Below are 23,642 nucleotides of genomic sequence, written 5' to 3'. Positions count from 1 at the left end.
TCTTTAAAAATGACACTTAAATAGGGGTGCCTGGGTGGCTCAGGTTGAGCATCCAACTTTGGCTCAGGTCATGATCTCACAGTTTGTGGACTTGAGCCCCACGTGGGGCTCTGTACTAACAGCTCCTAGCCTGAAGCCTGCTTTGGATTCTGTGTCTCCCTCTCTCTCTCTGCTCCTCTCCCGCTCATGCTCTGTCCCTCTCTCTCTCAAAAATGAGTGAGTCTTGGGAAGCTCTGAGGGGGGAAAAAAAAAAGCATTCCAGACAAAATAAGACACTAGTGCAAAAAGTGATGCAAGGAATGAGTTCGATATTTGTGTCCATGGAATAGCAAGGAGTCTTGAATGGCTAGAACAAAAATAATTAAGTAGAAAGTAGTGAGAGATGAAGTCAGAGAAAGACATAAAAAGACAGATTACAAATATTGCTGACCAAATTAAGAAGTCATTCTGTCCACATCTGTTTTTTCTGTAAATATAATCGTATTATCTACATTGAATATTTTAAAACATGTTTTTCTAAACAATTTTAATATATTAAATATAATTGTACTTACAGAGGATATATTTGATGAAACAAAAAACTTCTCCAACATATACAATTTACTATAATTTTACTGAACCCCTACTGTTAATCAGACACTGTGCTATATATGGAAGATAGAAAATAGAAGACTATGGCCTACTGGGGGCCTTATAGTAGAAAAGGTGAACCTGAAATAAAACCTTGTATAGGGGTGCCTGGGTGGCTCAGTTGGTTCAACATCTGACTTCAGCTCTGGTCATGGTCTCACAGTTTGTGGATTCAGCCCTCCCGCAGGGTTCTGTTGTCAGCAAAGGGCCCACCTCAGATCCTCTGTCCCCCTCTCCCTCTTCCCCCTCACTTTCTCTCTTTCAAAAATAAACAAACATTAAAAAGAATCCTTTTATATTAAAACTAGGGACTCTCTCTGAAATCTGAAAAAGATAAATTAGGTCATAAGAACAGAATTTTGTTTTACCAAATAACATAAAATTCCATTCAAAGAAACTGTACGGACTGAAAACAAAAATTATTCAAATGTTTCAAACTTATCAGTGAAGAATTTATAACAGAATAACACTGTTATATAGTCTGGCTTTTTCACCTTTTCCTAATAAATATGTTCTTCCAAAACAATATATTTTTTCAACTTTCCCCAAAGTTGAAACCTTGAAAATAATCAGCTCACATTTTCTCCCTTCAGTGTTGTAAAACTTTCATCATAACAATGATGAATCTAAAAAAATAGTAATAACAGTGAGCAATTATAGGATTATAGTTCTACTACTACTGATTTTTCATCTATATTTGTTAAATTCTTGATTGCCAGTCACCCAATTTCCTTTAGTTACTGGGCTCATGCCTACACTTTTATACACCTTCTATATTTCTTTATAAATTATGTAGTATTAAAATAACTAAATAGACACCATTTAATAATCTCCATAAAGATTAGTAACACTGATAAAAAATGAACATTCGTAAACAAAGAACTAAAAAGGGTAAGTATTTTGCCATTTTGTTCCTAAATCCGAATTATGGTAATAATATAAATCCTTGTTAAAGAAACTGTGGTTTATATACACAATGGAATACTACGTGGCAAAGAGAAAAAATGAAATACTGCCTTTTGTAGCAACGTGGATGGAACTGGAGAGTGTGATGCTAAGTGAAATAAGCCATACAGAGAAAGACAGATACCATATGGTTTCACTCTTAGGTGGATCCTGAGAAACTTAACAGGAACCCATGGGGGAGGGGAAGGAAAAAAAAAAAAAAAAAAGAGGTTAGAGTGGGAGAGAGCCAAAGCATAAGAGACTGTTGAGAACTGAGAACAAACTAAGGGTTGATGGGGGGTGGGAGGGAGGAGAGGGTGGGTGATGGGTATTGAGGAGGGCACCTTTTGGGATGAGCACTGGGTGTTGTATGGAAACCAATTTGACAATAAATTTCATATATAAATAAAAAAAAAAAATCCTTGGGATGGTTGCTTACATCACAAGGAAGGATTACTATTGGTTCCTTTAAGCCAGTGGTTAAAGTGTTGTTCTGTTTTTTGGTTTTTTTTTAGAATTTTTCACAAAGGTACTTCTGACATGGTGAAATATTTTAAATTTAACACGTATTTTAAAAATATACTTGCAGTCATTTAAAAACCTGTCATACACACACACACACACACACACACACACACACACACACACACAGAGTGCTTTCTTGTGTTGTCAGTGTATCTATCATTAAGCAAAACTGGAAAAAGTATGCTTTTTATTTATGTCACTACTTGTGATAAAGAAGTTTTAATTAGGAAGATTTCAGCCTTACATTGGTGTCTCTCAAATATAGGCTTAAACATTTTTGCTCACATAAAATTATACAAAAAAGAAGATTATTCAATCACACCTGTGGAACATTAAACAGGAGCTCAGACTCAGCCTTATCAGCTTGGTACATGCTGTTCTCAAAACTAATGGTAATATAATCATAATATAAATAGTTTAAGAGTTTATCTTAAATGCAGGGTATTTTTCATCTAATATGTAGTTCTCACAAGAAATGTATGTGGTTGTTAGATATTGTTTCAGCTTTGAAACAAAACTTTAATTCCAATCATTTTCCAAGAGTCTAGATCACCTTAATGGAAGTGTCTCCTGAGACTGCAAGATGGACTTGAAAAAACAAAATGCTGATACCACTGGCAAACACATGTTAATCAAGATTTTCTCAAGACTGTGCAAGAGAAGTAAAATGAATTTTGAGGATGATATAGAACTACAATTGTAATTCCTAATTTCAAGTTTTGAATTAATCAAAATAGCTTCACTGACTTAATAAGAAATTCTATACATTTGATAAATAATATAAATTGAATCTTATCACTTTATACTTATAAAATGTCATTTACCGCTTTTATATACTGGAGGTTAGCATGAAATTTCATTTGAAAAGAGGTTTCTACCACGAAAAATGCTTGGAAACCATTCCTTTAAACTACAAACTCCAAAAGAATTTAAATGACTTAGCATACCAATTTGGCTTTAGCTATAGATTTCCTACCTTACAGGGTGAAGTAATGCAATATGTAGGCTCTTCAATTCTATTAGGACTAGATGATCTCACCATTCAAATTCAAGTTTTGCAATACTGCAATGAATTTTGCTTCCTTTTTGTCAATTTGATACCAGTGAAAGTATGTTAGAAAGGTTGCTTTCAAAGTAAACATAAAGGTTCCAATGATGTCTATTTCTTCCTTGGCTGATCCTTCCTTCCTCTAGAAGAACCTGATTCTTTCTTGCCTTCTATTGTCAAACAGAAGAGGAATACTGAAGAAAATGAAGTTCTGCTTGCTTTCTTCCAGCTCCAATAGTTTTGAGCTTCTCCTATTTTATAAAACAGAATCTCTAAAGAACATGCAAGAAATGTGGACACACTGAAACTACAGAATTGCAGATTTTGTCCTAATGACACACCAATGACATCATTTACTCAAATTCCTCCCAAATATAACTAAATTATAAAATACAAATAAAATAAGGAAAGATGAATCAAAGACAAATTCACTTGAAAGTGAATTTTTCAAGAAAAATAACAAGTTATCATTCTACATAGGTCTGTAGAATAATATCTATGTTTCATTCCATATGGCATATATGTTCATATAAAACAGATAGCAGCAAAGTAGGCCTATGGGCCAAAACTGGCTGTCAGCTAACAATGGTTTTTACATTTTTAAAGGAGTGTAAAAAACAAAAAACAAAAAACAAACAAACAAAAAAACACTGACAAAGACCAATGAATACAACCATAAGTTAAAAATTGCACATCTGAATATAACAAAACATGTCTATTACCTGCTCATAGTTTAAACGTTGAATTTCTGAAATTTCTTTTGGCTTTGCATCAAGCATGTAATCTCCTGTAAAAAGAAAATGTGAAGTTGCCTGTTGAAAATATTACTTTTTCATTACAAAGCTAATAGATTTTAATAATAATTGTAGAAATAAGTGACGTAAAATTGATCCCCAGTTCTACACAGAGAAAATCAAAGTTAACTATTTGCTATAGTCTCAAATGTTTTTTTCAATGCACATACTATAATACTTTTGAAATTTTTCCTTCCACTTTACAATATATTTGAACATTTTTCTGTGTCACTATAATAAAGCTCTAAAAGGTTGTGCCAAGTTTCACTGTTATCAACACTATAAACTATTACCTCATTACTTTTTTAAGAATGGGTGTTATCAGTCTTTTAAATGTTTGCCATTCTAAGAAGTACACAAAATATTTTTTGCACTTGAAAAATTGACATATTTTTAAATATGTATTTTTATTACCGCCTTCTTCCCCTTCCCTGGTTTCACCTTTTTAATATATGTATGACTTTTAGTATATGTGGCACCTTTTAATCTATGTAACACCACTTTAATATATGCATTAATTTTTTTTATATAAAATGTTTAAAGTTTATTTTTTGAGAGAGAGCACATACATAAACAGAGGGAGTGGCAGAGAGAGAAGAGAGCTGACAGCTCAGAGACTGGAGCCTGCTTCAGATTCTGTGTCTCCCTCTCTTTGCTCCTCCCCTGCTCACACTCAATGTCTCTCTCTCTCTCTCTAAAAAATAAATAAAACATTGGGGGTCCTGGGTGGCTCAGTCAGTTAAGTGTCTGACTTCAGCTCAGGTCATGATCTCTTGGTCTATAAGTTCAAGCCCCACATCGGGCTCTGTGCTGACAGCTCAGAGCCTGAAGCCTGCTTTGGATTCTGTGTCTCCCTCTCTCTGCCTCTCCCCCACTCACACTCTGTCTCTTTCTCTCAAAAATAAATAAAAACAAAAAATAAAAAATAAAAACAAATAAATAAAAATAAAAATAAACAAAACATTAAAAACAATAAATAAATAAATAAATAAATAAATAAATAAATAAATAAATAAAACTTTAGTGGAGTCAGGATGCAGAACATTCTAGAATTCAATATTAAATGATCCTGAATATGCTATCATAGATTAAAAAAAAAGTAGGTGCTAAGAGTAGAGTAATTATTGTGAAAGACTCAGAGACACAACTCCTCTTTTCCTGAGGCCAGGAAAGGTTTCCGCAGAAGAGAAGAATAGCCTAGGTAAGGTAGGCAGCTTCTTAGATGGACCTCAATAATTCCTATCTCATAGTATTCACACCTTTGTATAATCCCCTTACCTTGAGTATGGATCTTCTGAAATTAGAACACTCAATATTGTGGTTTTGTCATGATGCTGTCCCACTTGCTCACTCTGATGAAAGCCAGATGCTGTGTTCTGAATTGCCTTATGGAGAGGCCCGCATGGCATAGAACAAAAGGAGGCCTCTGGCTACAGTTAGTGAGGAACTGAGGACCTCAGTCCAACCACCTGTGACCAACTCAGTCCTACCATCAACAATGTGAGTAATCTTGAAAACAGATCCTCCTGAGTTAGGCCTAAGAATGAGACTACAGCCCCAGCTGACACCTTGACTGTAACCTCATGAGCAACCTTGAGTCAGTCACTCAGCTACGCATGCCCAGGTTCCTGACCAAAAGACAATGTTAATATATATTCATTATTAAACCAGTAAATTTAGGGATGATGTGTTATGCAGCAATATATATATTTTCAGGTAAATTTGTAATAAAAGAATCAGATATTTTTAAAAGGCTGAGTTGGAGTTTCTAAGGGAGATTTATTTATCTAAATAAATAATCTCTTAAGAATGCTCTTTTGGGGTGCCTGGGTGGCTCAGTCGGTTAAGTGTCCGACTCTTGGTTTGGCTTAGATCATGATCTCATGGTTTTGTGAGTTTGAGCCCCACATCAGGCTTTGCACTGGCAGCATGGAGCCTGCTTGGGATTCTCTCATCCTTTCTCTGCCCCTTGCCCGCTCGTGCTGTCTCTGTCTCTCTCAAATAACTAAATAAACCTAAAAAAAAAAAAAAAAAAAAAAAAAAAAAGAGTGGTGTTTTGGGGCACCCGGCTGGCTCAGTCAGTGGAGCATGCAACTCTTGATCTGCTGTTGTGGGTTGGAGCCCCAAACTGGATGTAGAGATTATTTAAAAATAAAATCTTTAAAGAAAAAAAAAAGTGCTGTTTTGTCTACCTTATCTAACCTTTATATCTAAAATTGGTCAGCAATACTATTTTAATCAAAAAGTATTTATTGAGTCTATTTTGAGTATTTAGTAATAGGCTAAAACAAATATTAGGAAATAAATGTTTCTCTTAAAAAACTCATAATGCGGTTGGGCAAAGAACATACAAGAAACAGAATGAGATGATGTAAAGTATAATATAATATAACATGTAATAAATGCCTTAGGTACCAACTGATTTTGAAAAGAGATACTGATAAAGCTTATAGCATCTAGAAATAGCCTTTGGAGGGGGTCTTATCTAAACTGGATTTAGAAAAAGGGGCAGAACTTGGCAAGGCAGCTAAGGAAAAAGCATTTTTTTGAGGGAGAATGACAGAAAAGCACATATAAAAAACATCAGGCCATAGGGTGCCTGGCTGGCTCAGTCAGTAGAGTGTGCAACTCTTGATCTTGGGGTTGTGAGTTCAAGCACCACGCTGGGTGTAGATATTACTGAAAAACAAAATCTCAAAAAAAAAAAAGAAAAGAGAAAAGAGGGGCACCTGGATGGCTCAGTCGGTTAAGTGTCTGACTCTTGATTTCGGTTCAGGTCATGATCTTGCAGTTCGTGAGATCGAGCCCTGCATCAGGCTCTGCAGTGACAGTGTGGAGCCTGCTTGGGATTTCCTCTCTCCTTCTCTCTCTGCCCTGCCCCAGCTCTCACCCATGCTCTCTCAAAAGAAATAAACTTTAAGAAAAAGAAAAGAAACATCATGCCATACGGACAGGTTATAACCTGTTTATAACAGGTTTATACATGGGCCACCTGGGTGGCTTAGTCAGTTGAGTGTCCCACTTCAGCTCAGGACATGATCTCATGGTTCATGGGTTCAACCCTGAGTCAGGTTCTGTGCTGACAGCTCAGAGCCTGGAGCCTGCTTCAGATTCTGTGCCTCCTTGTCTCTGCCCCTCCCCTGTCCTCCTGCTGTCTGTCCCTCTCTCAAATTTTTTTAAAAAGTAAATACATATGAATTTATGTATAAATACATATGAATAAATGCATATGATTTATGTTATAAAGTGGTGGGAAATATGGCTGGACCAGATTACAGAAAATCATAAATAGGGGTGCCTGGATGGCTCAGACAGTTAAGCATCTGACTTTGTCTCAGGTCATGATCTCACAGTATCTGAGTTTGAGCCCCAGAGTGAGCTCTGTGCTGACAGCACAGAACCCGGCTTCAGATCCTCTGTCCCTTTCTGTCCCTGCCCATCCCCTGCTCGTGGTGTCTAAATAAATAAACTTAAAAAAACAACCATCGTAAATAGTAAGTTTGGCTGCTTGTGAAAAATCATAAGGGATCTATCTTTCTTTATATTTTAAGAAGTGAAATATGAAATTGGTGCTTTACGAAGATAACATTGGTATGTAGGCTAATTTGGAGGGGAGAGGAAAACAATGGAGTTTGCAATAAATCACATTATGAAGTACCAGTATACAGAGAGAAGAAAGAATTTCAAAAAAAGAACCCAAGACTTTGGGTCTGTTTCCCACCCCCCGCCCCCAAAAAAAGAACTTTGAATTTGTTACTAATGGGACATTCCAGACAAATAGAAATCAAGAAATAAAAACCTGGGGCGCCTGGGTGCTCAGTCGGTTAAGCGTCCGACTTCGGCTCAGGTCACGATCACGCGGTATGTGAGTTCGAGCCCCACGTCGGGCTCTGTGCTGACCGCTCAGAGTCTGGAGCCTGTTTCAGATTCTGTGTCTCCCTCTCTCTCTGACCCTCCCCTGTTCATGCTCTGTCTCTCTCTGTCTCAAAAATGAATAAATGTTAAAAAAAAAAAAAATTTAAAAAAAAAAAAAAAGAAATAAAAACCTGACAGCTACATTAGGCCAAAAACTGGAAGAGAGATTTTGACAATAGCTTATCTCAAATGAGCATTGGGAACAGAGAAGAGAGGTCAACTCTGGGCAAAATTAAAATACTTCAACAATGACCTCCCTATGTAGTATTTATATGTAAAGATAAAATAAATTATCTTTTTAATTTTTTTTTTTTTGAGAGATAGTACATACAAACCCGAGTGAGTGGGGAGGAACAGTTAGAGAGGGGACAGAGGATTCGAACTATGCTCTGTGCTGACAGCAGCGAGCCTGATGTGGGGTTCAAACCCATGAACTATGAGATCATGACCTGAGCTGAAGTCAGACGCTTAACCAACTGAGCCACGCAGGCACCCAATAAAATATCTTTTAGAAAGTCAGACAGGGGCGCCTGGGTGGCTCAGTCAGTTGAGCATCAGACTTCAGCTTGGGTCATGATCTCACTGTTTGTGAGTTTGAGCCCTGCGTGGGGCTCTATGCTGACATCTCGGAGCTTGGAGCCTGCTTTGGATTCTGTGTCTCCCTCTCTCTCTGTCCTTCCCCCACTCACACTGTCTCTGTCTCTCAAAAAAGGAGTAAATGTTAAAAAAAAAAAAAAAAAAGTCAGACAATACCACCATCCCAACAACTGTCTTCCTTACTCATCATCATAGTCTCATCATCATGTGAGCTATTCTGGATAAAGTCATAGTATATATTCCTGCTTGTCTTCTGCTTCTTTACATTATCTTTCTACCCATGTTCTGCCTTCTACCTACACTTCTTCCCTACCTTATTTTATTAAACTTTCTAGCACTTCCTAGGTATCCTGGCTTGTCATGTTCCTTTCTCAACGCCAAAGCCCTCCAACAGGCTGTGTCCATGTTTGGCCCTGCTCTAATACTCTAGTAACAGAAATTTTCAAATTAAAATGTACTCCTCTAACCTTTGCCAATCAAAATTCTCATTCCCTTGTAGTCTCTAAGCTGGGTGCTACGAAAGCAATTAATGGTTTATTTTACAATCTTTCTACTAGTGTTTGCTTACTAACTCAAAAGTTTCTCCAGTTCCTCCAGAGAACTGAAGTAATCTCAAGAGGAGAAAATCCAAATAGCTTAGAAAATTAAACAATTTGTTCTGGCAGGGTTGGCCCTGAATGAAGTTTACTTTTGGCAAGGTAGCGTCTTCAGTACCTCTTTTCTTACATCACTCTTGCTTACTTCTCCCCCACCTCTCATTAGGATCATATTACTTTCATGCTGCCCCTAGGACTTCCAAACCACTTTAGGTACCCCAGATGTAGATATTTCTTCGCTTTTCTTTTTTCCCTATTAAAATTCTCTACCCTACATCCTGCTTCTTCATGGCTTTGCTAACTAACAATTTAATATACAAAGACATCCTAATTATTTTCTAAGAAAAATACCATGTTAACATTTTCATAGTAGAATACACTTATGCAACCACATTCACTGCACTGTTGATACCTCCAAATAACTTTCCCACAGTATGTGTTCAGTCAGTATTTGCTGGACAAGAAAAATAAAAGAAAGACAAAGACTAGTGGGAATTTCAAATACTGTATCAAAAACACTTTTGAGGGGTGGAGGGGGAGGAGGGACATACTTTTGAGTATATGAGCGTTTCAGCATTCTTTAAATCACCTAAGAGGGTGCCCAGATGGAGACAGCACATCATTTAACCTCTCTGAGCTTTGGTTTCTTCATCTGTAAAATGAAAAAGCACTAAAATTTCTGATGCTTTTAGTTCCATTCCAATCTTATCCTTTTGTACTATTAGTACCTCCACACTTAGTATCTTTTGGCTCTGCTCATGGGTCTCGGCACTACAATTGTATTCTTCATTTATGGGAACTAACAGCAAAAGAGCTCATTTAGTGTCAGAAGGTATGCAGACAAAGGCAAGAAGAGTGGTGGTAATAACCAGCAGGGAGAAGGTAGGTAAATGGCATCAACCTATGACAGTACAGAAAGCAGAGCCAGAATGAAGCTAGAAACTGTAGAGTAGCAGTATAGTTTAGGTTAACACTGACCAAGAGAAATATAAGGCAAGCCACAAATATAAGCCCACATATAACTTTAAATTTTCTAGTAACTACATTAAAAAAAAAGTAAAAATAGGTGAAATTAATTTTAATTATTTAGCCCAGCATATTAAAAATATCATTTCAACAGTATAAGAATTAATGATACTTAATTTTTTTTTATTAAGTCTGAAATCCAATGTATATTTTATACTTATAGAACATTTCAATTCACATTGGCAAAATTTTAAGTGCTCAATAGCCACATGTGGCTAGTGGTTACTATACTGGACAGTGCAGGTTTAGGTGATTCTGGTCATGATCTGAGAACAAAGGAAGCAGAGAAGATAGTGATTAGATATGGAAGAGATGGGTAAGAAATTGGGTTCACAAATATATGTTCTCATTATTTAAATTATATATTTTAAACATTCAAATATCTATTGATATTTGACCATATCTGAGCTACTGCTCCTACTTCCTAATTGGTCTCAAACAGACCATCTTAAAAACTACACTTAACATGTTATTTATCCCACTTAAGAAACTAAAATAGATTAAATGCCCTATTATAGTAAACCCTAACTCCTCTACCTGGCTCCCAAGAGTCTGTAACCCATCTAATCCAATCTCCTTTCCTGTAACTATACAAAATGCAGACTTACCAACTACAGTCAAATTGTACTCACGCCACTCCTCCAAATATGTCTTACATATTTTCACGTCTAGCTTGAACTTAAAATATTTCCACCTACCCCTAGCCTTGTAATATTCTTTTTACTTCTTTACAAGGGTTTAGGGTCTAACTATACTTAAAACCTAGTATTCTGTACTTCTCCTTCCTTCTAATACTCCTCATGACTTCACTCTCCTGGCTCTTCTCTTACCTTCCTGGTTACTTCTTCCTTTACTTCTCTATCCTCTACCCCATGCATTTCAGCAGGGGCAATGTTGTCCAGGGGGGTGGGCGGTGGTAGCAGGAGGGGGACAAAAACTGATTCCCCGGGGGAGAGGCCAAAAATATCTTAGCTATTATAATAGTTTGTGGCCTTCAAAGGGCACAGTACATGAAGAAATATACAGTGTGTCTGTGGTATTAAAACCTCCTGGAGGGGCGCGTGGGTGGCTCAGTAGGTTATGCGTCAGACTCTTGATTTTTTGGCTCAGATCACAATCTCATGGTTCAAGAGACTGAGCTCGGCATCAGGCTCTGTGCTGGACATGGAGCCTGCTTAAGATTCTCTCTCTCCCTTTCCCTCTGCCCCTCCTTTGCTGGTGTGTGCATGTGCTCTCTTCTCTCTCTCAAATAATAAATAAATAAATTTCCTAGAGTAGATGACTAGGGCAAAAAAGTCTACAAGGCTCCTTAGGGGGCAATAATTAAAAGACTGAGAAACACTGCTCTATCTCATGTCTGTACGCTGGGGAACTTCGGGGAACAATCCTGACCCTCTTCTCTCTTTATGCTGTTTCTAGTAATGATCTCATCAATTTCCACAGATTTTAAATACCATTTTTATTCTGACGATTCCTAAATTCTTATCTTGAATTTCAATGTCCTCTGGAACTCATGGACTCTCCTTAGCAAAATCTTCTAGGTATTTTCTTCTCTTAATGTTTCCTTCACCTTCTCACCTAAATGACATCTGGCTCTGGCTTGATAACACTGCAGCCTTCTCAAGTGATAGTTCTCAGGGCATCTGGATGGCTCAGTTGGTTAAGCATCTGACTCTCGATTTTGGCTCAGTCATGATCTCACAGTTTGCTGTACGGAGACCCTGCATCAGGCTCTGCACTGAAAGCACAGAAGCCTGCCTGGGATTCTCTCTCCCCGTTCTCTGCCCCTCCCCCATTCACATGCATTCTCTGTTTCTCTCTCAAAATAAATAAACTTAAAAGTGGCAGTTCTTCTCTCTCATACTTCTTTACCAGTGAGCCTGAAGGTGGAGCAAATATCTGTCATTGTCCTTGTCATTCTCTCTCCCTAAAACTTCTCAATTTTAAAACTCATGTCATCAAATACTACCCATCATCCATCCACCTGGTTGCAGTCCTCTACCAACTCCGGATTAATCCCTCTCATTCCTAGCTCATTATCTCTCTCCAACACAAATCCTGCCATAATTTTTGGTAATTTCAATATTCATAGAGCTGATCCATCCAATAACTTAGCCTTTCTGTTCCTTGATCTCTTCTTCAACAAAAATCTTATATTCTACCTTACCTCAGAAACTCATTCCCCATGGTCATACAGCTTTGTCATTATCAGGTTCCAAAAATTCTCAGGCTCCATCAGGACCTAAAATCCACTAATTCCACAACTTTTGCCTTCAACATATTTATATCTTTATTTCCTCTTTATGCAACTTCAATTCTATGGTCCATCATTATACTCTCTCTCTACACACATCTTCAATTCCCTAGACTCTTTCTTCAACAAATTCACTTGGCAAAACTCCAGCTCTGGTTAAATCCTGCTCCCACACTATGTAAGTCTATAGTAATGCAGCTAAATGTGACTGGAGAAATCGTACCACCACGTGGTCTGGTTTCACTAACTTCAGGAATCATACCACATCTCCCGTTCACTCTGCTACTCTTCTACAGACAACTATTTTATACCTTCCCTCTCATGTTTAACAACTCCTTCTTCATCCTCACTCACAGCTCATGACCTGGTTCCCTATTTCACTGAGAAAATAAAAGCACTCAAGAGACCTTCTAAAAGCTACCACAACCACATCTACCCACCTACCTGCACCTATTTTTAATACATTCTGTCTCACCTCTTATTGCTACAGATGAACTATCTGTACTATCTAAGTCTAATTCTTCTATTTGTCAAAAGTACTCTTGGGGCACCTGGGTGGCTCAGTCAGTTAAGTGTCTGACTTCGGTTCGAGTCATGATCTCACAGTTTGTGGGTTCAAGCCCTGTGATGGACTTTGTGCTGACAGCTCAGAGCTTGGAGCCTGTTTTCAGATTCTGTGTCTCCCTCTCTCTCTGTCCCTCCTCCATGAGCGCTCTGTATCTCTGTCTCTCAAAAATGAATAAAAACATTAAAAAAACTTTTTTTAAGTTCTTTTCCTTTTCTCCAGTTGTTTTTTTAAATAGCTTTGAGATATAATTTACAGACCATACAATAAACCCATTTAAAGTATACAACTCAATACGTTGCAAGTATGTTAAAGGAAATCATCATGATCTAATTTTAGACCGTTTTTGTACCCACCTAAAGAAATTCTGTACCCATTAACAGTCAATCCCTATATGCCCTTTTACTCCTCCACCAATCCCAAGCAACCACTAATCTACTGTCTCTATAAATTTGTTTATCGTGGACATTTCATATAAGTAGAATCATGTATGTGGTCTTTCATGACTTGGCTTCTTTGACTTTAGCATAATGTCTTTAAGTTTTGTGTTTTATTTGTTTTTTTTTTTTACAAGAGAGAGCATGAACAGGGCAGAGGGAAAGAGATTTTTTTTGATGTTTATTTATTTGTTTTTGAGAGAGACAGAGGGAGAGAGTGCATGTGCATGCAGGAGAGGGAGAACACCAAGCAGGCTCCACACTCAGCATGGAGCCTGACACAGGGCTCCATCCCATGATGCTAGGATCACGACCTCAGCTGAAGTCAAAAGTCAGATGCTCAACCAACTGAGCCTCCCAGGCGCCCCCTACGTTTTGTTTATCTACTCATCAGCTGATGGACATTTGAGTTGTATCCATTTTTTTGGTTATTTGAAAAATGCTGTTATGAACATTTTTGTACAGGTTTTTGTATGGGCATATGTTTTTACTTCTTCTGGGTGAAATTATAGGGTCATGTGGTAATTCTATGTTTAACTTTTTAAGGAAGTGACAAATATATTTATACCTTCATTTCCTCTTTAAGCAACTTAGATTCTATGACCTGTCATTATAATCTCTCTCTACACACATCTGACAAACTGTTTTTCAAAGTAGCTATGTTATGTTACATTGCTATTGGCTATGTATCAAGGTTTCCAATTTTCTCTTATACCCACCCTGTCTGGTTTCCTCCAATGCACGTGTCAAGGTTACCAATGACCTCTATGGCTCAATCAATAGTCAAATTTTAGTCTTCATCCAGCTTGACCTATTAGCAGCATTTGGTTCAGCTAATCTTACTCTTCACTGAAACTTCATTTGGATTCTAGGAAATCAGTCTCCTGTTTTTCTTCTACCTGGCTTGAACATGCCTGTTATTCCTTATTCCACAACCTCTCATCACTGGCATGTTCCACACTCAGTCCATTAACCTTTCCCCTTCTCTTTCTACATTCATTCTTGTGATTTCATGCAGCCTACCATTTATGTATGTTGTCTGTTGCCAAATGTACATTTACAGGCTAGATCTGTACTGCCTAATACATTAGCCAGTAGCAACATATGGCTACATAATTTTAATTAAAATTAAATTTAATACTTAGGTCCTCAGGCACATATGCTGCAGTTAAGAGCTCAAGAGCCATATGTGGCTAGTAGCTACCAAAACTAGACAGCAGAGATACGGAACATTTCTATCATCACAGAAATTTCTATTGTATAGCACAGATCTAGACCTTTCCTCTGAACTCTAGATTTATGTATGCAACTGCCTTACTGAAATCTCCACTTGGATGTCAATAAACACCCTAAAACCAAAATCCTGTTATTCCTCCCTAAACATGTTCCTTCCATATTTTACCTGTTTCAGCTGATGTTAACTCAATCCTTCCAGTTTTTCAAGCCAAAAACTATGGGGTGAACCACTCTCACTCTACATTCAACTGACCACAGAATCTGACCACATTTTACAAATTTCCACTTCTACTACCTTGTTTAAAGCCACCACCATCTTTTGCCAGTTCTAATAGCATCTTTCGTTATAATAGCTTCCTGATATCCCTCCTTCTGTCCTTTCCCTCTTAAATTCTATTTTCACATAACAGCCGGAGAATTCTTGTTGAACTCAAAGTCAGATCACATCAGTCCTCTGCTGAAAATCCTCTAATGGTTTCCAAGCTCACTCACAGCAAACATCAAAAGTTGCTGTATTAGCCTATAGAGCCGTATATGACCTGACCCCAATTACTTTTGGAATGTCATCCCCTTTCCACACTCCTTGGAAGTCATACTGGCTATTCATCAAAGCACCAAGCATATTTCAGCCTTCTCCATGAAATATAATTTAGAAATTACAAAGTTTAGGGGTGCCTGGGTGCCTCAGTCAGTTAAGCATCCAACTCATGAGTCATGATCTCATGGTTTGTGAGTTCGAGCCTTGCGTCAGGCTCTGCACAGACAGTGCAGAACCTGCTTGGGATTCTCTCTCTCTCACTCTCTCTCTCAAAATAAATAAAATAAAAACTTAAATCACAAAGTTTAAGAATCACTAAGCTACACTAAAAGAGGTATAAATAGAAATTCTATTTCCAGATATCTGGGTATTCAAAAGTAATCTAACCTTAACTATAAGGTTTCCCTAACCAGTGAGTAGGATTAAATTATATTAATTACATAAAGAAAAGGGTCTTCCAAAAGCTGCAATCTCCATTACTTCACTAAGCCTGTATTTCACAAAAAACCAGTTAGCTAGTTGTCAAAATAATCAGCTGACAAATTTTTTTACAAAATTTTCCTTACACATTTAATTACTAAAAGAACTAAGAATATGGATTAAGATTTCATATTTAACAGTATAAACATATAAATTCTTATTCATTAAATTGTAAAAGACTTCAGTGTGATATACAGCTACCCGCTCTGTAAACAAGTTCTACTGAAAGCAGCTGGTCTGCAAACTGTGTATCACCAGTCTGTTTTGAAATAAGAAACTTGCCTAAGTATGCAACTTAATACACTGCTTCCTTCATCAAGAAAATTTGCTCAGAAACATTTCAGATCAACTAAACAGTGTATTTATGTACATGTTTTACATTTTGGCACAAGCCCCTATCTCACTGTGGCTTGGTAACTAATATTTCATAGACTGGCAAAGGTCCATGAATCACACTTTGGATAGCACTGCTCTAAATTATCTCCTGGATCTTTAAGTCTATTCAATATATTTTTTAACACTTTCTACATGCAATGTCAGAATTTCTGTACCATTTCCCATTCTAAAATTTATTAGGAATTACTATGTATCTTGTTCTTTTCTGGAAGTTACTCAGTCTCATTTATATTACAGAATTTTAATGCTGGTTAGAAAAGCCTTCAGAAAGGTTTAACATCCAAAAACAATAACATACGGGTAGAAATTTTTAATTAAGAGCTTCAAAATTATAATTTTAAAGTAGATTATATAACAGCACTTCAGAAAGATGTAATTTGGTAATATATTAGTTTTAGAAACGTTTATTTTGAAAGAGATATAAAATCATCCACTTTTCAACACTAACCTAAATATTCCATCAGCTGTTCAGCAGTTATGATTTCCATCATCGGTGGAAGTTTCACCTGAAAAACAAAGTATTTTTTCTATAAAATCAAGTGTTTTAGGTGATTAAAGTGTTTCTTCACTAGGAAACATATGCATGTATGTGTACATATGTTTCTACTATATGTATACATTAATAATTCATGTTACCAAAATCTTTATAACTAATCTTTATAAAATATAATGCAGTCAATCCTATCACCATAAAATTTCCAGGGTGATATAAGATCTCATAGAGCCATTGAGAAATCTGTTTTCAAAGCCAAGTGCTATGCCTTTCACCACCCACTATGATTGTCACTAGGTTACTACAAAATGCAGTTAAAGGGCAGGAAGAGGCACCAAACATGTGACAGGTCACCCATGGAGCAGTTTTACTGAAGACAGGCTTGAACACAGCTCAATATGCCATTACTTCAGTTTACCTTGGCCATTTTTATTGCTGAATGACTATAATAAATACAGTATTAAGATATTAGTCACATACTGAATAATTTGTACTGTATGATTCCACTTACAAAGTTTAAAAGCAGGCAAAATTAAACTATATTGTTTACAACTGCATACTTGGTGATAAAATTATAAAGAAAAGTAAGGAAATGGATACTATAAAAATCAGAATTATGGTTAGCCCTAAGGTAAGGGAAGGAGTTATAGTTGGAGATGACATATAAGAGCCTTCTGGGATGCTGGCAATGCTGTATTTCTTGACTTGCATGGTAGTTCCAGTGACATTTGCTTTATAATAACTTGTTAAACTGTACATCTCTGTTTTATGTATTCTACATGAGTTATAGTTCACAACAAAAAGGTTAAAAGTAGATATATACATTACAATTATATTTACGTTTCTAAATTCAGCTGCAACACATTTGTGTCAAGGTTTTAACAGAATTGTCAGATGGGTTACAGAGATATTACAACCAATGGATTTACAACCATAAATATTTTAATGGACTTATTCAAAAGCATACTCTTGTGGTACATTCATGGAATAGGAGAAAAATAAATACAGTAGGATGGAAACTCAAAGCAAGTATCAATGATAGGAGAACAGTAATATAATTAAACATTCTTCAGGGATTATTTTTTGGGAATTATCTTCTGTTCAACCAAGGAAATCATTTAAATCATCAATTTCTTCAACAATTCCCCCAAGTATTAAAGAAGGTGCTCTTGGTATTTATGTTAGCAAATGTGGTAATAGCATGTCACAATTTTTTGTTTGTTTTAATCAATGAGTAAGTTTTAAAACAGATCCCTGTAAAATAGAACAGTTTGATACCCTATGAGAGCATACATGACAATTGACGCTTATGATTTTTTTCATCCAGGGGATTTATCAGTGATTGAAAACCAAGAGATGCCATGCAGGTTTTAATCATTACTTGATTCTAAATCATTTTTATTTTCTATGACATGTTTTTCAAAAAACTATAATGAGTTCTTTTTTCTTAAGCAGTTTTAGTCTTACAGGATATTGACCAGAAAGTGCAGAGTTCCCAAATACGGTATATTTTTAAACTGAAATTCATTGACAAATTATGGTCCCCTGCCTGTTTGTCTAAATAAAGTTTTATTGGAACAGTCACTCTCATTGTTTATGGATAGTCTTTGGCTGTTTCTGCACGACAATAACAGAGTTGAAACTTTACAAGAGGGATTATAGAACCCACAAAGCCTCAAATATTTACGTACTATCTAGTCCTTTATAGGAAAAGTTTGCTGATCCCTGCTTTAGATGATTTTAACTGTTACTAGAATATTTTATCAGGCTATTTTGGTACCACTATTGAAGGTCTGATATTTAAACCAGTAGTTTACATTCACTGTGAATGCTTACATTCTGACCAAATGTCAGAACTTGAAAGTCTCATTTACACCTAACAATGTTTCTTACATAAAATAAGACCTATACATTCTTTTACTCCAGATAGGTTCAGTCAGAAAATATTCACCAGGAAATTCCAAAGACAGAGCTTATTCTCTGCTTTGGTTGATGTAGTAATCCTACTATAAAATTGTCAAAATAAGAATTAACAGAAGTCTTAATTGTGGCATTTCTGTCAAAATATGAAACCAAGGCACTAACAAGTGTATTTATTTGGGAAATACATACTATAATCCTAGATTTCTACAAATATGATTTCAGGGTTTAGCCTTGAAATTTCCAAATAATAACAACTGCCTACCATAACAACTGCCTACCATGTGTTTGCCGCAAACAAGAAAATGACAACCTCTATACTGATTTTAGAAGTGGGACAACAAACATGCAAATATTTTAACTGACTTATTCACAAACATACTCAGTGAAATATTCATTTCCTGAATCTTAGCCAACAAAATATTCGTGATATTCATTAAAACTAAGGACAAATAAACATAATTGTGAAGGAACACCTGCCTCTCACTAACACTGTTGAGCCATCAACAGATTTTTTTTCTTTAAACCGCAAAATGATCTTCCTGAAAGCTTGCTTCTCTTTTTGCTTTCCTCCACCACCATCACCTCAAAAACAAGTGGCAGGGGCAGCACCTTGGTGGTTCAGTTGGTTAAGCATCCGATTCTTGATTTCAGATCAGGTCATGATCTCACAGTTTGTGGGATCAGGCCCAGCTTCAGGGTCTGTGCTGATGGCGCAGAGCCTGTTTGAGATTCGCTCTCTGAAAATAAAAAAATACTTAAGGGGTGCCTGGGTGGCTCAGTCAGTTAAGCGTCTGACTTCGGCTCAGGTCATGATCTCACAGTTCATGTGTTAGAGCCCCGGATTGGGCTCTGCGTGGACAGCATGGAGCCTGGTACCTTCTTAGGATTCTGTGTCTCCCTATCTCTCTGCTCCTCCTCCTTCACGCTCTGTCTCTCTGTCTGTCTCTCTCTCTCACTCAAAACTAAACATAAAAAAATTTAAAAAGAAAAAGAAAAAAAATACTTTAAAAAATGCTAAAGGTTTTGTTAATGATCCTAAGACTTTCACTCCTTTGTCTCTTTAGATTTTACTGAAGAAGAAACAGGTTGGGGAACAGCTAGCTAAGAATACAGAATATAATAACTGTGGTGTTTTGTCCAAATCTCTAAATTTTAAATTTTACAATGAAAAAACGAATTCAAACGAAGTAAGACCTAGATTCTCAGGTGGTCTTTTAGTAATCATCTATAACATATTTTTTTAAAGATTTTATTTTGAAGTAATCTCTACGCCCAACATGGGGCTCAAACTCATAACCCTGAGATCAAGGGTCAGTCACACGCTCTACTGACTGAGCCAGCCAGGCACCCCATAACATATTGTTTTTAAGTAAATGAATACTTTCATGTATATAAGGGTAGTTGGAAGGTACTCTCAAATAGTTTAGTCTTCCTAAAATATGAGCAAAGCTTCTCAGCATATAGTAACATATAGCTCCAAATTAAGAGTTCAAACAGTCTAGGAAAATAAATGATGTCCTGCCCTATAAGTAAGATTTTATTGGATTAAATGGATTTCCTGAGCAAATTAATAACATAAGCAGAGAAAGAATACTGAACAAAAGGAAATAGCTACTCCAACTCCAATTATTCAACTATACAGTAAAACCTCATTAATTCAGCCCAATTATTGCCTGAGTGGCTTAGTCGGTTAAGTGTCCAACTTTGGCTCAGGTCATGATCTTGAGGTTCGTGAGTTTGAGCTCCACTTTGGGGTCTATGTTAACAGCTCAGAACTTGGAGCCTGCTTCAGATTCTGTGTCTCCCCTCTGCCCCTCCCCTTCTTGTGCTCTGTCTCTCTGTCTCTCAAAAGTATATAAACATTAAAAACATTTTTTTTTAATTTTTTAAATGTTTATTTTTGGAGAGAGACAGACAGACAGACAGAGTGTGATCAGGGGAAGGGGCAGAGAGACAGGGAGACACAGAATCCGAAGCAGGTTCCAGGCTCTGAGCTGTCAGCACAGAGCCCGACGTGGGGCTCAAAACCACGAACCATGAGATCATGACCTGAACCGAAGTCAGACACTCAACCAACTGAGCCACCCAAGCGCTGCAACATTAAATTTTTTTTTTAAATAAGCATTAAAAATTTAATTCAGCCCAATTATTCTGTAATTCTTAGTCATTTAAAGAGTGAGGTATATTTGACCAACTAATCTTTGACAAAGCAGGAAAGAATATCCAATGGAATAAAGACAGTCTTTTCGGCAAGTGATGCTGGGAAAACTGGACAGCGACATGCAGAAGAATAAACCTGGACCATTTTCTTACACCATACACAAAAATAAACTCAAAATGGATGAAAGACCTCAATGTAAGACAGGAAGCCACCAAAATCCTCGAGGAGAAAGCAGGCAAGAACCTCTTTGATCTTACCCACAGCAGCTTCTTACTTAACATGTCTCCAAAGGCAAGGGAAACAAAAGGAAAAATGAACTACTGGGACCTCATCAAAATAAAAAGCTTCTGCACAGCGAAGGAAACAATCAGCAAAACTAAAAGGCAACTTACGGAATGGGAGAAGATATCTGCAAATGATATTATCAGATAAAGGGTTAGTGTCCAAAATCTATAAAGAACTTATCAAACTCAACACCCAAAAAACAAATAATCCAGGGAGGAAATGGGCAAAAGACATGAATAGACACTTCTCCAAGGAAGACACCAGATGGCCAACTGACACATGAAAAAATGTTCAACATCACTCATCATCGGGAAAATACAAATCAAAACCACAAAAGATACCACCTCATACCTGTCAGAATGGCTAACATTAACAACACAGGCAACAACAGATGTTGGTGAAGATGCGGAGAAAGACGATCTCTTTCTCATTGTTGGTGGCAATGCAAGCTGGTGCAGCCACTCTGGAAAACAGTATGGAGGTTCCTCAAAAAACTAAAAATATAACTATCCTACGACCCAGCAATTGCACTACTAGGTATTTATCCACAGGAAACAGGTGTGCTGTTACAAAGGGACACATGCACCCCGATGTTTATAGCAGCCCTATCGACAACAGCCAAAGTATGGAAAGACCCCAAATGTCCATCAATGGACGAATGGATAAAGAAAATGTGGTGTATATATACACACACACACACACACACACACACACATACATACACAATGGAGTATTACTCGGCAATCAAAAAGAATGAAATCTTGCCATTTGCAACTACATGGATAGAACTGGAGGGTATTATGCTAAGTGAAATTAGTCAGAGAAAGACAAAAATCATATGACTTCACTCATATGAGGACTTTAAGAGACAAAAGAGATGAACATAAGGGAAGGGAAACAAAAATAATATAAAAACAGGGAGGGGATGGGGCGCCTGGGTGGCGCAGTCGGTTAAGCGTCTGACTTCAGCCAGGTCACGATCTCGCGGTCCGTGAGTTCGAGCCCCGCATCGGGCTCTGGGCTGATGGCTCAGAGCCTGGAGCCTGTTTCCGATTCTGTGTCTCCCTCTCTCTCTGCCCCTCCCCCGTTCATGCTCTGTCTCTCTCTGTCCCAAAAATAAATAAATGTTGAAAAAAAAAATAAAAATAAAATAATAAAAAAAATAAATAAAAAGCTTGATATTAAAAAAAAAAAAAAAACAGGGAGGGGGACAAAACAGAAGAGACTCAAATATAGAGAACAAACTGAGGGTTGCTGGAGGAGTTGTGGGAGGGGGGATGGGCTAAATGGGTAAGGGGCATTAAGGAATCCACTCCTGAAATCATTGTTTCACTATATGTTAATTAATTTGGGTGTAAATTTTAAAAAATAAAAAATAAAATAAAAAAAAAGAGTGAAGTATATTTGAAAACAGACTCAAGTAAGATCAAAAAACTTAAAAAATTTTTTTAACTAAAATTAAAAAAATAAAAACAAATCTTCCATGTGAAGTGTTAATAAAATCTTAAACAAGAATGTAAAACATCCCAAAAGTGATATGCCGAGATTTTGACACCTATGACTTTGGTATTCTGTGGGGGGTAGAGAAATGCAGGAGACCCAATAATAACTAAGAAATAAGCAGTTTATACAGGTGGATGGTAAGTACAAAAATGACCAAATAATATAAATTTTTAAATATTTAATTAGAATACCAATAAATAGGAAATACACAGTTTGATTTATAACACCTTCACAAATTGAGGAATTACTTGAGAAGATAAAAAGTTGATTATTTGCCAATTTCTGCTCTTTAGGAAAGTCAGAAAAAAATTTAAGATGTTCAACTTCTACTAATTGTCATATAATATGCATGTTACCCTTAACCCACAACAATCCTATGAAGCAGATTTCATTACCTTCATTCTAGGAATAAACTAATGGGCTGAAAAGTTAATTTGTCCAAAGCAGCAAAGCTGTGATGTGAATTGAGATCTGAATCCAAAAACAATTACCCTTTCCATTATACCAACATTTACAGACTTAATAGCAAAACACTTTGTTTAAGCGAAATCTTAAGTAAAACATCATCCAAAATATATCTTAAATGAAAAGTTGACAGAACTTGGTGTACAATGAAAAGTGGACAAAGGGGAAACAATAACTGAGGTTGACTCTAAGACTCAGGGGACTGGAAAAATTAAGATCCCTATAATCAGTAAAAATAAGAAATTTGGTAAGGGTGGATAAGTTTATAGAAGGAAATGATATCTGCTTCAGAATTGTGAGGTTTAGTTTAACATTCAAATAGAAAGTTGAGTTGGAACTCAGGAAACAACCATTTTTAATTTGTACATGAATTATTTGATTTTTGTGCTGCAGTCCATTTTTGCATTATGTATGGTAAAACGGACCAACTAAACAATACAATTCCTTCTTAGTTCAAATTTCATTTATTAAAAAAAATACTTTTAAGTAATCTCTACACTGAACATGGGGGGCTCAAACTCACAACCTCAAGAGTTGCATGCTCTATGTAATTGAGTCAGCCAGGTGCACCTACTGATTTTGAATATACAGTAAATCATACAGCACTCATGATTTTTTTAGATGAAATTGTAAAGAAATTATTTTTAAAAATATTAGAAATACTAATGGGAATCAAAAGGAAGAAATGTAGCTTCTTTCAAAATAAAGACTAAAAAAGTTAAGAATCCTTTCAATATACCTTTAATTCTGGCTCCAGCAAATAAACGTACATATTATAAACTATTATAGAGGGGCACCTGGGTGGCTCAATCGGTTGAGCGTCCGACTTT

General features: G+C 36.6%; 1 protein-coding gene across 2 annotated transcripts in view; it reads right to left on the bottom strand.

Annotated features, from left to right (window-relative positions):
• The window catches only part of MINDY2 (MINDY lysine 48 deubiquitinase 2), a 77,466-nt gene that overhangs the window by 44,530 nt on the left and 9,294 nt on the right, over positions 1 to 23,642 (bottom strand). For both annotated transcript variants that reach the window (XM_040492823.1, XM_040492822.1), the window contains exons 2-3: positions 16,431 to 16,488; positions 3,871 to 3,935 (exon numbers count right to left, since the gene is read on the bottom strand). In XM_040492823.1, coding sequence (XP_040348757.1) covers positions 3,871 to 3,935; positions 16,431 to 16,488 — 123 coding nt within the window. The remainder of the gene's footprint in view (positions 1 to 3,870; positions 3,936 to 16,430; positions 16,489 to 23,642) is intronic.

The sequence above is a fragment of the Herpailurus yagouaroundi genome, unplaced genomic scaffold (genome assembly GCF_014898765.1).
Source record: "Herpailurus yagouaroundi ecotype Mexico unplaced genomic scaffold, PumYag 184, whole genome shotgun sequence".
Classification (NCBI taxonomy): Eukaryota; Metazoa; Chordata; class Mammalia; order Carnivora; family Felidae; genus Herpailurus; species Herpailurus yagouaroundi.
Note: the sequence above shows the minus strand (reverse complement) of the source record. Positions and strands in the feature narration are given on the sequence as shown.